The 14,732-nt window shown below is 37.1% G+C and overlaps 1 protein-coding gene across 1 annotated transcript; it reads left to right on the top strand.

Moving 5' to 3' along the window:
- Positions 1–1,245: 1,245 nt before the first annotated feature.
- On the top strand, positions 1,246–3,046 carry LOC137934617 (uncharacterized). Its single transcript, XM_068779059.1, has one exon. It carries the CDS (start codon positions 1,466–1,468, stop codon positions 2,273–2,275), a length of 810 nt encoding a protein of 269 aa, XP_068635160.1. The 5' UTR covers positions 1,246–1,465; the 3' UTR covers positions 2,276–3,046.
- The last annotated feature ends 11,686 nt before the right edge of the window (positions 3,047–14,732 follow it).

The following is a 14,732-nucleotide window of genomic DNA, read 5'->3' as shown; positions in this document are numbered from 1 at the left end:
GGATGGGGGGTAGGGATGGTATGGTTTAAATCGGGTTTACAAGGACAGGGTTGCGAGGACACCGATTAGGTTGCGATTGATTTGACATTTTAAATTGTTTTGGGTTCAAATTTAGGGAAACCCAACTCTGATCCAACCCATGTCCACCCTTATTTCTGTGATATTACAAGATATTGAGTTTAAAAATATTAACAAACTTAAACCAAATATTTGGATGGACATAATCTGTGATGGGGTCCATTTCTCAAGGTGAAGCAAAAGGCATTTTTCTAAAAATTTCCCAAGCAATAATAGAGTGACTTTTTCTTTCATGAAATTGATATGGTAGCTGAGCCCTCAGCATCACATGATCAAACTTGAAGCTGCCCTAAAATTGAATAGTTACAAAGTTTTGTCCCAACTTCCAAAATGCTTTCTTTCTATCGTTTAGCTAGCCTTGAATAAATCCCACATCAAGGGCCATGCCCTAGATGGTGGTGATAGGTGGTCATGGTGTCTTAAGTGGAGAAAAAAGAGAAAAAAAAATCTCAATCTTTTGCACTTTTAAGTATAGTGCTCAAGTCACTAATAGACAAAGATAAATCTCACAATCTATGTCGTTTTGTTTCGATTAAACTCTACAATTTGGAAAAATTGAATCATATTCAATTTATCTATTACTATCAATCGAAGTTCGTCTAAGCTTAGGTGCACCCAGTTTTTAATTTAATCGTTAATTAATAAGATAAAACTCGAGTCCGTCTTAGTCCACATTTGTTTACTATCTAATGCATTCGTGTTGATGTGTCATTTGTGAATTTTTTTTGTTTTTATCAAATTTTATTAACAAATATAATATATTAAATTAAATTAAGTAAGAGGGAGAAATATCAATAATGTTGGAAGAGGAAAATGTCTTGGCAGACTAATAAACAAGAATTTGCTCCATTGACTCCATCCTAGGAGGGGAGAATAAACAAGAATGTTTTGCACACATTGACCGACCGCATAAATTCAGGATTGAATTACTTAATCGGATTGGGGCCAACCGATGTTATCGGAGTCGGATCCGGAGTCCGATTCGTTTTCTTTTAAGCCCCGATTGTCTTTTCACTTGGTATCGAGTGAAATGACCGAAAGGGCCATAATTACGAATCGCGTGTCTGGAAATGAATAAGCGGCAGTGCTTTGACCTGCAACTCCGTTTAATAAAGTTTAAATATAAATAAACGGCTCCGAAGCAGCCACGGACCAGAGGCACCAAAACTCTTCTCAGTAGACACTGCGTCTGCGCCTCCCACAAAATTCTCGCTGTCCGTCTGCGTCTCTCCCGGTCACTCCATTCCATTTTCCCGCGCCGCTGAGCGAACCTGTGGTTTCCGCTTCTTCGTCATCCCTCTCTTGATTTCGGCTGTTTTTGGGTTTGAATTTCTCGGTGGCGGGGGCCGGGAACATGGCGGACTGTAGGGGAGTTTGGGAGAGGTAAATGAGGTGCAAGCGCCACCCCTACGAGGGCGGCGTTGGTGTCTGTGCTTCGTGTCTGCGGGAGCGTCTGCTCGCACTCGTGGCCGCGCAGGAGAGGGAGGCCGCGTCGCCGGACGATCGCCGGAAGTCTGACACGGACCAGCCTCCGCTTGTTTTTCCTAGGTCAGTTTCGCCCTACGTTTCGCGTCGATCTGCGTCGAGGGAGGCCTGGCATCACCACCCGCGGTTCTACAGCACGCCCCAGGTCGGTCCGAGTTGTGGCGTCAATAAAACCCGACGCTTTTCCCTGATTTCTTCCATATTTCGCTCCAGATCCGACGAGAGGGAGGCCGATCCGAGGACTTCGGACGCTTCTTCCAAGGTCTCATCCTCTTCCTGGATCTCGAATCTTCTTCCTGGTCGGAGGAAGAAGAAATCAAGGCTCTTTTCGCTGGACGAGGAGAGTTCCGGTACAGGCGGTTGTCGGAGAACGTGCCGTACGAGAAACCGAGGCATGTCTCCTGTGTCCAAGGTGAGAGATGAGGGGTCGGAATCTCCGGGGGGCAGCGGTTACTCTTCGGAATCGTCTTCCGGGTACAGGAAGCAGACTCCCGGGCCTCCGCGCCGGCGGGCCGCCCCGCCGCAGGCTCGCAACGTATCAGGATTTGCGTTTTGTTTGAGTCCTCTCGTCCGCGCCAGCCCCAACGCGAGCAGAGTCGACGCCGGCTTCTCCGGCGAAATCCGAAGCGCAAACCGATTCCACCTGTCGACGGCCGCTTCCCTCGGCGCGAATCGGTCCAGGAAGCTCGCGGATTTCAGAAGGTACCCCTGAAGCGAAAGACGCCGTTTTTTTTTTTTTTCTCTGACCCGTCTACCCTCCCTCGCCTTCTGGTTTTTCCAATCGGGACCTTCTCTGATTCACATGAATCCAAATTCTCTCTGTACAGAAGATAACTCTCGAGAACGGACGAACCCACGAACTAAATGAAAATTTGATCAAATCGATGCGTTCCCGAGTATATTTTACCATGTATTTTCTATGTCATTGTTTTCAGTACTGTTTTATCACTTTTTTCTGGAAGACGGAGATGCAGACTTGCAGACGACTGTGAACGTGTCGTCCCTTTAGATTTTCTGGCAGAAATTGAATTGTCGGGCTCGACCTTGATCACTTCACCGGTCGGTACGAAGTGTTATAAGTAATAACTGCTGTTAATGGTCATCTCTGGCAGTTAAAACTGCTCGCGACTGGTTTTCTCCATGGGCGTTACCGACGGGCAGGACTTGGGGTTCGGAGTCCGCGCTGTGATTACAGTAAAATTCTACTGCCGACTCCCAATTTAATGAGGATAAATGGTTTTCGAAAAGATGTTGTTGGTTTGCGTGCGGATCTTCCATTGCGGAAAGCGTCACTGCCGAGACTCCATCTGACGAGTCGTTGCAGTCTCTATTGACGAAGCCGATGATGGAGAAACGGATCCCCTGACGAAACTTTGTATGCAAAGCTTGAATTGTTTCAATTCGTATTCCATGCCGGAATTTGGTCGGGATTTTATTTACAAGTAGCTATAAATTATAATTTTCAAAAAAAGAACGCCAAGGAGGATTTGTTTTAGACGTGTAATCCAGAAGAAAGCTATGAAATCACGACGGGTAGAGTCTGTCCTCAAACAGATTGGGGACGATGTGGCCGAGGATTTCAGTCTCCAGACTCTCTGGGTCGTAACGCCGCGTCGTATACGAAAACGAAGCCTCTGCGCTCCGTCAGAGAGAGAACATCGATTGCAATGTAATCCTTTCTCAACGACAAATTTCTCCAATTAGGCGGTCTGGCAACATCTTTGAACGATTCTTCTGTGCCTTCTGTCCTTTCCCTTTTGTTTCTTCTCACCTGATATATCCAAGATTAATCATTTCGATTTTTTAGTTAGTTAAAAAACCATATTTCTGTCTTTTGGGACATACGTCGGCGGAGCTGTAAAGCAACGCAATAGGGACTTTCTGGCTTATGCTTTCAGAGACTCACAGTCAACTTCAGAAGAGCAAATCCCAAAGCGACGACTCGTGAAGCCTGTGCCTGTCATCATCCCCACTTCCCTTTCAGACTCGGTCGCGCGGCCGCTTTCTCGATCCGTCGCCTCTGTGGCTCCACCGTACGCGAACGCCGGGATCTACCTTTCGGCCTGCTCCACCATGTACGCCCGCAGAGACCTTCCGGAGCAGAAGAAGAAATGCCGGAGAAATGGGACTCGAACAGGGGACGAACGAGATTATTTTTCATTTGTACTAACAACATTGACCCGGACTTCTTTTTCTGTCATTTCAGCTGTCTCCACGATTGATTAAAGTTCATGAAATCTTCGGACCACGTGATTCGTCAATCGAATGTGACAGAACAAATGGTTCGGGCAGTCACTTAGTGACTATATTGTCATTGAGAAATTTCCTCAATTTGTGGCCCCATCTCATGTCCGGGACGCCTGAGAGACAGCCCCGCCCTTAACTAAGAAGGATGCCCTAAAAAGGAAACTCCAACGGACTTTTGTGTGGGGTCCCCTTTATTAACATCGACCCATGAAAGGATACCCTTAAGGTCTCACCTACCTCCGTACTGGTTCAATCAAGTGGTTAAGAAATTATTTTTGATGGGTCCTCTTTAATTTGTCACAAAAGCCCCCCCCCCCCCCCCCAAAATTTGAAACATATTCATGTGTTGATTATATTTAGTTTTTTTATCAAAGAAATAACTAAATAAATTTTAATAACTGAAATTATAAATGTTCTCCAAATGTGACATAAATATCGATGTCGGTGGTCACGACCTGTTGATAGTTATTGTGATGGCATTTGTAAACCCTAAACCCGAGATATGGCTTCAAAATCTATTAGGGTAATTGATTTGTGGTTTGAAGGACAAAAACAAGGGTGGCTAATCAATTAAATGTAGCGAAAGAGAAAGAGAGTACCTTTCAAATGTCAATTTAAAACTACCGGATTGATTTGTAGCTTTCTTTTTTACTATTGGATGTTTAATACGAAAGAATCTAGATAGAAAGGAATAGCCAGAAGGCTAGGATAAATAGAGTTGACATTGTTGTTGTTTGCTAGCTTTTCTTGAAGGGACTTGATGGCCGGGTTCAATCTAAGTTGAAATAGAATTGGAGCCTTTTTCGATTCTTATACCACTCATAACTAGATTCTAAGTGAGAACTAAGGAAATTGGTTAATTGTTCAAAATTGACACATATACTTGCATATACCCCACTTTCGAAACTGAAATATATTAAGGTTTAGGGTTTAGGGTTTAGGGTTTAAGAAAGTTAAATTCATTTTCAGTAATATTAGTTTCATTTTCAATGATGTTAAATCTTTTATGTTGTATTTTTTATATTTAATAATTTATGGAGTTGCTACTTAGGGGTAGGCATTGGGTCGGGTTTTATAGGTAATCCGACTTGACCCGAGTTGAAAAACCTACTAGTTTACGGGTTGAGAAGGGTTTTTCCAAATCCGATCCGGACCCAATCGACGAACAAAACAGGAATATAGAATGGGGATGGGTTGGATTTTGGGAATGACTCGGAAAGGGGGTTATAGGGACAGTGATCGGGTTGGGGTCGAGTTTGACGAATTTTTTTGGGTTTAGGTTTCAGAGTCCGGGTGAGGTTGGAATTTTCCGACCCGACCCGTACCCACCTGTACCAGTATTGATTAAAGCAGTAATTGGAAACTGAGGAATACCGAGGTTTACATGATCATGTCATAGGCAGATGTCATTAAACCCTCTCGTTTTCATTTTTCTCGTTTCGAAATTTCAAATTTGAATGCTTTGTGGGCTTTAAGGCGGTCAAAGGTAACAGAGAAGAGCTAGCGGCGGGTTGGATCATGGATGCAGTGTCGAGAGGCAAGGCAAGTAAATTTTCGTCTGACGAAAAATAAATTTGGTGGGAGAACGATAATTGGCTGCAGTTCCGAAGTACAATCCAGAACTGTTTGCTTTTCTTTCCTGTTGTTGGTTGATTCAGTGCAGTAGGTCCTTTTCTTTTCATAATGTGGAATTGAGTGGTTTTGCGTTTCTTTCGGGCAGGAGGATCCGGGTTGTTGCTTGGTGCTTCTCTGTTGTTTTATTCATTAATTGCTCTAACAAAAGCGATTTCTTACCGTGTCCTGCAATATTTTAATTTGGAATTATAGATGGCAGTTTTTTTTACTGTTCTTTGGGAGTGAAGGTGTTCGACGAGTTGCTTTTCTGATCGGGTTTATGCCATTTTTCATATTTTTACTCTCTTTTATTGCATCTCAGTACAGCTGAAAGGCGACTTTAATGGCTTCAACAGAGTTATCTTGCTTTCTTTGCGTATTTTTAACTTATAGATTCAGCCTCTAGTTTTGGAAATGCTGTCAGGTCTTAATTCTTACCGAGGGTAATGGAATCATTAGTTTGTGATATGTTGCTTCATCTCTACGGTATTCTAAGCTACATTAATTACTGAGGTTAAAGCTATGAAATAGTATAGCTGGAAGCATAAAAACGAGAAAATTGATGTTTCATACAAATTTATTTCTCTAAATAGTGCTGATATTTCAGAAACAAATTGAAGCATAATCTTTTTCAACTCTCGTCAATGATTTGTCTCTCTCAAGAGACTCTCTTTCTTATAATTCACAAATTCTTAGAACTATTTTTCGATAATGTTCTATTTTTGTAGGAAATTACAAGCAGAGTATTTGATATAATAGACTACTTGCCTTTTGGATGTAGAAAATATATCTCTTGCACTGCAAACTGATCGTATTTCCAGAAAACTCAATTTCGATAGTGTAACATAAATTCATCTGGAATTTATTAAAACAGCATAAGGATCTGGAAATCATAAACCCAGTGGAATGAAAGATGGAGGGTTAAGTTATAATTATAATGTAGAAAAGATTACATTCCAGTCACCTCTCCCTTCAGTGAAATGAGAAATGATCACTGCTCCTTATCATCGCAATTGTGATCAGGTATTGTTTTCATGGTCATCGTTATCTATGCTGAGGCCACACTGCTGCAATGTGTTGCAGCTGCAACTGATGTTATGACGCTGCAGAACGCTCAACAGGTGATGAAGAATTGTTTGTTGCTGTGCTGCAGATATGTAGGTAATCTATCTTGTCAAACTGTATAAATGTTCTATGTCGCAGATGCTTGATCCTATATGAAGCAACTTTCTTCTTTTATTATTATTGGACTTTGCTTGATAAACGGTCACAGATGGTTGCTGAGTCCATAAGGACAAGGATTTTCTCCTCTGATCAGGAAAAGGAAAGCGCACAGATCCTTACAGAAAATAGAAAAGCTTATATTTTTTACTTCTAATATCTGTACTTTACCTTTAAATAAATAGAATCTGTGTTATGTGGACCATTTCTCGGTTATTTGTGTTTGTTTTTCAAAGAAATAATTATATTAACTATTAAAAACTAGGTTGCTTATAATAACTACAGAAATTATTTTGATTTATTGGTATCAGATACTTCCAAAACCCTGTTTCAAATGAGTTCTGGCAAGAGAGTGGAAGCTTTAAGTTTTTTTTCAGACTTTTCAGAGCTGGGAAGTAGGCCTGTCATACTCAATTTCTATAGCGGCCACTTTAAATGCAATGGTTTATGCCTGTAGTTGACACAAAATCAAGGTATTGTCTTTAAGTTTATCCCTTTTAGATTTACCCTTGATATGGTGTTGTATGATAATTTGGGGTTATATTTCGTGTTATATTCCCAATACAGTTGTATTATTTTTTAGGCTGTGTGTTTGGAACAGTGAAAGTGAATAGAAAAGAAAAAGAAAAAGAAAATTAATTTCTTTTCTCTTGTTTGGATGCCCATGGAAAATGAGAGAGAAAATGGAAAAAATGTACTTTATCTTGTTTGGGATACATGTGAAAAATAAAAAATAAAAGACAATTATTAATATTTTAAATTTTTTATGATTAAAATTTTCTCTCAAGTTTCTATTTATTTTTTTCCCCCCAAATTCCATCATTTTGCGAGAGATAATTTATTAACTATGGATCTGTTTGGAACCCCATGGACAAGAAAAGAAAAGATTTTTTTTTTTTTTTTACTATTATTATTCCCAAATATAGTTAGTGAAATGGAGAATTTGATCATTATCTCATTTTCACTAACTATTTTTGGGAATAATAATGGTCAAATTCTCATTTTCTTTCCTTTTCTCTTAATGATTCTCTGCGGCCAAACAACAGAAAATAACTTTCTCTTGGCTTTTATTTTTTTTCTTTTCTGTGAGTTCTTGACAGGCCCTAAGGTAATTCTTATGAAATATTATGTAGATACTGAATATTTTTCTTTTGAAATGGATGACGTGTTTTTTTTTTCTTCAATGGAGTCCACTGAGCTCTAGAAGCAGAAATCTGCTAGTTTCAACCATAGGATGTAGGAACTAGATGGTTCTCTTTTTTTAAATGCTGAAAGTATTGCTAGTTTAAGAAGATTTCTCATATTCAAGTTCACACCTTTTTGATAATTTTCTTGTGCGATGGCTACAATCACAAAAGAAGTTTCATGTTATCTGTCACATGGAGTGCTTTCTATTTCTTGGTCTCATCTGTTGAAATATCATAGTTAAGTCTTATGGTCATCTTAGAAGAGATCACCATTCGTTCAGATTTTCATATTGATGTTTTTTCTTTTAATAATTGTAATCGTAGTAATTCGTATGAGAAGCTTCCTGGTAGGGGATATGTGGGGTTAGTCTGCACATGAGTCTATGACATTTATTTCTTTGACTGCTTTTGAAGTCATTATCAACTTGACCTTCCTTGTACTGCAATTAACGTAATATTTTCAATTGATGGGTTATAGTTCATCCTTTGGTGGGTCGATGAGCGGCACCACATGCTTGCAGGATATTTGGTGTATCTGATCAATTATCTGGGCCAAAAAAATTCATATAAGGGACTTGGCCATTTTAGTATTTTAATTTCCAGAAAGCGATATGGAAAGGGATCCCAATGTCTGACGTTTTCATCACCAAAATTAATGATCTCTGCTGTCCAAATTCAATTCCTTATGAGTGACCTGCTTATGATGTCACTTTCCTTCAAACAAATGTGCCTTGTTCTTGTGGTAAGAAGACCGTCTCATAAAGCGATGGTCCTGGATGGACTCTATTAACTCTTTTTGAGAAGTTTTGATGGATTATAATGGCTGTGGGCACCATTTGCTTTGTCAGATTGTTAGAAATATCAAGTTTTTCATAGCATAATGCCTCTTTGTGCCTTTTCATTTGTTAACCCATATCTCTGCTGTTCTCCTTCATGCTCCCCGTTTTGTCAAACAGCTTTCCCCTTTGTTAATGGCGGACAGGAAGATAACACTTTGCTCTGGTGGGTAGTTGAGATATTGGTAAGCAATGGTTTATGCAAACATAATTCTAGTTGAACAGTGAACTGTGGGAGGGTGATCCATCCATGTTCTAATTAGAAAATCTCCTTCGATGTGTTGGGAATGATGATCGTGGATGTTGACTCAAAGGTAATGTGTTTGGGAAATTTTTTTAGCTTTCGCAATGATTGATTTTATTTTATTTTTATCACCTCTCATGTGCTGACCAGTGAGCAGTGTTTCCAGGAATAAAGGAATCACTTTTGGGTCAATATTGATAAAAAAAAGCTTAGAACTTAAAAGCACTGGTTCTAGAATGTTTAGGACTTTTGAAGTGGATAAATGGACTTCCTGGTGTGGTTGAAAAGCTGTTATATTTGGAAGTAAAGTGTAAAGCTTTATTCCATGCCTGTAAGATCTGTTTGGAACCCATAAAAAAGAAAATAAGAATTTAATCATTATTATTCCTAAAAATAGTTAATAAAAAGGAAAATTTGATTATTATGTAACCGGAGACCGAAAGTATGAGATGCATCTAGTACTGGGTGAATGGAAGTACTTTTTTCTGTGTATTTTTTTATTTTTTCTTGGATTTTTCAGGTGCCAATATGATGCTTGATGTGTATTATATTAGGGAAGAAAAGGAGGCCACCTTGTTAAACAAAAGGCAGCGTCAAAAAAATCAAAATTTTGACAAAAACAAGCCAACCCGCTCCAATCCAAATCAGAGTGTAGCCTTCGTCTTTCTCCAATTCCATCTACAGTCTCCTGCCCTACAATTCCTTACACTGATGACTCAAACACTGGCGAGCAGACCCACCAGCAGACAGGCTCTCGAGCTGGTGCTACAGATTCATGCAAGTCCAATGGCTTTTTGCCGAAGATAAAAACAAGAGAGAACAGATAAGTTGATCATTCTGTTACAGAAATCTCATTCTCTTTCGTACTGTTCTCAGCTTTTCTATCTTCAATCTCTCATGGCCCAAATGTCTCCTGATCCAAAACAGAGCATTTGAATGGGGGCAGCGCGTGAGGGGGAAGGAATGCCACTTGGGTCAAAGTTGGAGAGGCACCACACAACGCCACTCACAAGCCATTATTGAAGAAGAACATGGATTTTAGAGGAGGTGAAACGCATCTGCTTCATTCTCCTGGTCTTGGATGCATTCTTACTCAAACTACTGCAGGAAGTTGACATGATCATACCGTTTGGGATGATGGAGACACCACTTTCACCCAATGCCTTTCCTTTTGGTAAGGAAATAATCTTTAGTGGGACACTAATTTTGATGGTTCATTCTATATTCATCTTGTTTCGTTATTGGAAGCAAAATGATAAGAATATCATATACTCAAATCTTTCTCACATTTTTAGCAATAAAAGATTCTTTCTTTCCCATCTTACACTTGAAGTAGGTGAACTAAATTTAGGTTCATCCATCAAATGTCTTGGAAAGAATATTCCGATGAAATTCTCAAGATCTTGAATAAATTTGATAATTTAGACCTAAATAAGTCTGAACTTCTCACATTCTAGTTTTGGGAAATACCTAATGCTCTATAGTCAAAGTCAAATATTAATTTGCTTAAGTGATCAGAGTCTGTATATCCAAACTCATTTTATATGATTTATTATGATAGCAAATCATCTAAGTCATGGATTCAAGCAATCTTAGCTCGTATTTTCCTATACCGACAAAGTGATGTCAAACAAAAACAAATTTACTTTATTGTGGGTAAAACTATTTGCTAGATTTAAACTTTTGCATATAAATCTAAATGTGGAGATTTGGAGACATTTAGGCCAACCAATCCAATTCAACCAATTTAAACTCATTTTTTTAGGTTAAAAGTTCATGACAAGTAGCTCTAAAAAAATGAAAATAACAAAATAAGGTGATGGTTTTAATCTAATCTAAGGTTCTCAAATTCATTTAACATTGAAACCTAATGCTAAAAAAAGATTTACCCAAGATGGACAGATAATTTCAGAATTGAAGCCCAATCCCCAAACTATTTTCGAGCTTTATTAATAAGGTAGAATTAATTTCAAGTCTAAGACCTTATAACTAGCTTGTATCTTCTTGTCTTTGTGATAACTAAAGCCTCATATATCCTTTTAATAATGGGTCAAAGTTCCAACACTCCAAAGGCTTAAATTTAGTTTTAAGAGTTGTGTACTTGATTGTTATCACTGTGTTAGATAACTATTTATACTTTAGACAAATATAGAAACCCGAATTTTTTTTACAGGGGTAAAGAATTCATAGGGGCACTAAATCATTATAAAGGTGCTGCAATTTTATCTCACTTGAGAAGAAAATTTAGATGTTTGCATTTTAAAGGATCAAAAGATTGTTAAACTCAATTTTCTCTCACTTAATTACACTAGTTTGGTTCTTTGGAACCCCCTCTAGACTAGTTCAAATAGATGTTAGTTGAAAGTTGTTTTCCAACACTGATATGACTAGTTTTTCACAATTGACTTGTTTGAAGCCTATGAATCCTAATACCTTGATTAGTTGCTACTAGGTGGACTCAAGGTCATGTCATTAGGAAGAGCTAAAAGTTCTTTTTTAGGTATTTGAAGGAAATTAGACAATCAAGTTTGTGTTTGTTATCTTCTTCTATTGTGAAGGATACATTGACTCGAAATAATAAGAAGTCTAGATGATAAAAAAAAAACTTCTTGTCTTGTTTTCATTGTCTATGACGATGACAGTAAATCATTTAAATGAAAAATGTAGTGTATGTTTCCTACAATTCTAAGGGTCAAGACATAAGTTTAATCCAAATTTGTATAGAAAATCCACTTGAATTTTTTTTATAATACAAATTGTTTATGTTTTGTTTGAGGTCTATTAATTTTATTTAAGAGTAAAGCACATTGATGACAAGTTTGGTTTGATCAAGAAAAATGTGCAAAAGGAAATCAATTAATAACTAATAAATTCCTTTGTTGTGATAGTTATTGATCCCTTATCCAAGTGCTTGAGTTTTAAAAGTATTTAACATTTGAATGGCTTATACACCATGAATTGATATCTTTGGTTTTGATTGCACCTAGTCGGAGATTGCTATCATTTTTAACACTTAAGTCCTAGAGTCTGGTCCTCAAATTCAACCCTTCGATTGAGATTACGTGGAACTAGGTTTCTTATTAACACTAAGTCCTAGAGTCTGGTCCTCAAATTTTTATTTGGGTCTATATGAAAATTTGGGTAGTTCACTTAGATCTTTGCATATTAGATGCTTGAATATGGGGTGTTGGACATGACACCATGTATTGACAAGAAGTCACATCACCATACAATATTGTGTGAGTACAATATATAGGCCAATAACCACTTGATCAGGTAATTAAGGGTTGGAATTTATGAAAAAGATAAATAATTTATTAACTTGACTATAATTATGTACAATGAATCTTTATTCATAGTAGAAGAAATAAGTAGAATCAAATTACAAATAAACTACCTATGTCTCAGTTTCACCCAAAGTCAAACATTAAAATATAAGTCCTCGAATAATAAAAAAAATAGACAAATAAAAAATCAACATAACTAAAATACCTTAAAACTAACTCTTCTATGAGACTTTTGTAAGACTGCACAATATTAATTATGGCTCTGTGGGACTACTTATTGTGAGAGTCATATAAGACTCTTCCATACTTGTTCCTCAATACTCATCCTCAAGTTGGAGTTTATAATTTCAGCTTGTAATGAAGACAATTCTTGGTCTTTAAGAAAAAATTCTTCATATTGTACTCTCCCTGACTTAGATATTCTAGTCACATAAAAATTTGATTACCTTAACACGTGAAATTCTTCATCCTTCTCCCTCTTAAGTTGGGAGTTAATTGCAATGATCCCAAGTAGAAACAAAAAAATAACTACAATAATTATCTTGGTCTTTCAAGGATAAGTACTCAACTAGACACAAATTCTCAAAAAAACTGAAGTGATAAAAAATAGTCAAAACCAACCTCATAGGATTTTGAACACAATAATTATAATAATCAACGAAAGCGTTAATGCCTATCACTCAAAGGACAAAAATATAAATCGACTTAAGGATACCAATAAAAAAAGTCTGAATGGACTTAAAAACACCCATATACAAAAAGAACTAATCGAAACAACACACCAAGAGGTTAGCCTAAAAGGGTACACGAGAGTCAAAAAATGGATAGTAGGAGAAATGTAACTAAGTAAAACAATTTATGAGAGAAAGAAGGTGATTGTACCTATAAAAAGTAACAAACAACTTAGACTAAGTATTATCTAAAAGGAAATTTTTCAGAGGGTGAACTAAATTTTTTAGAGATGATGATGCAAAAACTATACAACCAAGGTAAACAAGCAAACGAATAGGGAGGAGACCCCGAGCCAAATTGCCTCATGCGATCTTCCTTCAAAACCAAAAAATAATGTTAATAACAATAACATGACAACTTGTAGACCGAATCGGATTAGAGCACACAAGACTAAACAAGACCGAATCAGACCAGACTGGACAAAACCAAATTGCTAAAAGAAAATTTTTAATAAGCAATTTGGTTATGATTCTATCTTCAATGTCTTTTGCTTTCGTTTGAGCATTTGAAAGAACCATAAGTGTTCCAGATTTCAACAGCGACATCAAGAAAAGACAACATTGAAACAAAAAGGATTCAGTGCTGAGAGTATCTTCTGAGAATACATGGAAGTTCCAACTGTAGCAGCTCAACTGCTCTTTAATTAATGAAACCACGAGAGGTGTTTCCATCAACAGCTCCTATAGCATTTGTTAGGGATTTTTGCAGGTGAAGTTGATTCCTCGATTGTTCATGGGTGCAAACAATTCTGGTATTTCTGCCATGACAACTACTGCTTCATTGAAGCATGAGTATACTAGTTAGCTTAACATGAATTGCAGTTTCAATGCAACAATAGCATCTCTTCTGTCTGTGTTTAATCCAGTTTCATAGAAGAAACAAGTAATACACAACCGGAATGACGAAAGGAATCCAATTGTGCCCGTTGCAAGCACTATTACAAGAACCATGAATCTACCATGAAGAGTGAGTATCCAAGGTAGAGAGTGGCAGACAGAGAACCACTCAGGCTCTTGACAAGGATTCATAGAAAGACTTGAGAGAATGAGCGCAGAGTCTGATGAAGTGAAAAAAACAAAAGTAAACTAGGTAAAAAGAAAACTAAGATAAGGAAATAAGTGATAATGGAAAAAATAAATTACATTAAAACCTGATTAGGAGAGAATTACATTCTCTCTATAAATTAATGTGATATCAATTACAAAACCTATTCTAATACGAAGTTGAATTACTAAAAAAGAGAAATATTCATTGACTTGACTATAATTGACTACAACGAGCATCTATTTACAAGAGAGGAGACAAGTATAATGAGATAATAAATAAACTACCCATGTCTTAATTACATCCAAAATCAAACACAAGAAGATAAGTCCTAGAAAAATTAAATAATTGAACATAAATAAAAGACTGACACTAAACACCTTGAAACTGAGACACTTTGAGTACTTGTTCTTCAACATTGAGTCATTTGCTCATGATCTTGATAACCTTTTTATATCACTTTCTTTGATCTTTGAATTGACTTGACTTTTGTGTTAGAAAAATTATTCTTTTGTAGTCAAAATGATTGCATAAATATGATATTTGATACATATAAATACTTTTGAGAATTTATATTTTCTAAGCATTTAAGAGGTTTTATTCCAAGAGAAACTCGTCCCATGAGCAAAATGTAATTTTAAGAGAAACCGATAGAATCGTGAAATTGTGGATAATACTTTAGAATTATGAATATTTTAATTTCTATAAATATATTTTAAACTAAATAGTTTAAATTATTTTTGAAAATTATTTTAAA

The sequence above is a fragment of the Aristolochia californica genome, unplaced genomic scaffold, assembly GCF_029961685.1.
Source record: "Aristolochia californica isolate CCGP_79_NKW_82.1479 unplaced genomic scaffold, dmAriCali1.0.hap1 SCAF_6, whole genome shotgun sequence".
Classification (NCBI taxonomy): Eukaryota; Viridiplantae; Streptophyta; class Magnoliopsida; order Piperales; family Aristolochiaceae; genus Aristolochia; species Aristolochia californica.
The sequence above is the reverse complement of the archived record's forward strand: the minus strand, read 5'-3'. Positions and strand labels throughout refer to the sequence as shown.

Coding starts and splice junctions, on each gene's coding strand:
- LOC137934617 (XM_068779059.1), top strand. CDS start 1,466: ATGAGGTGCAAGCGCCACCCCTACGAGGGCGGCGTTGGTGTCTGTGCT.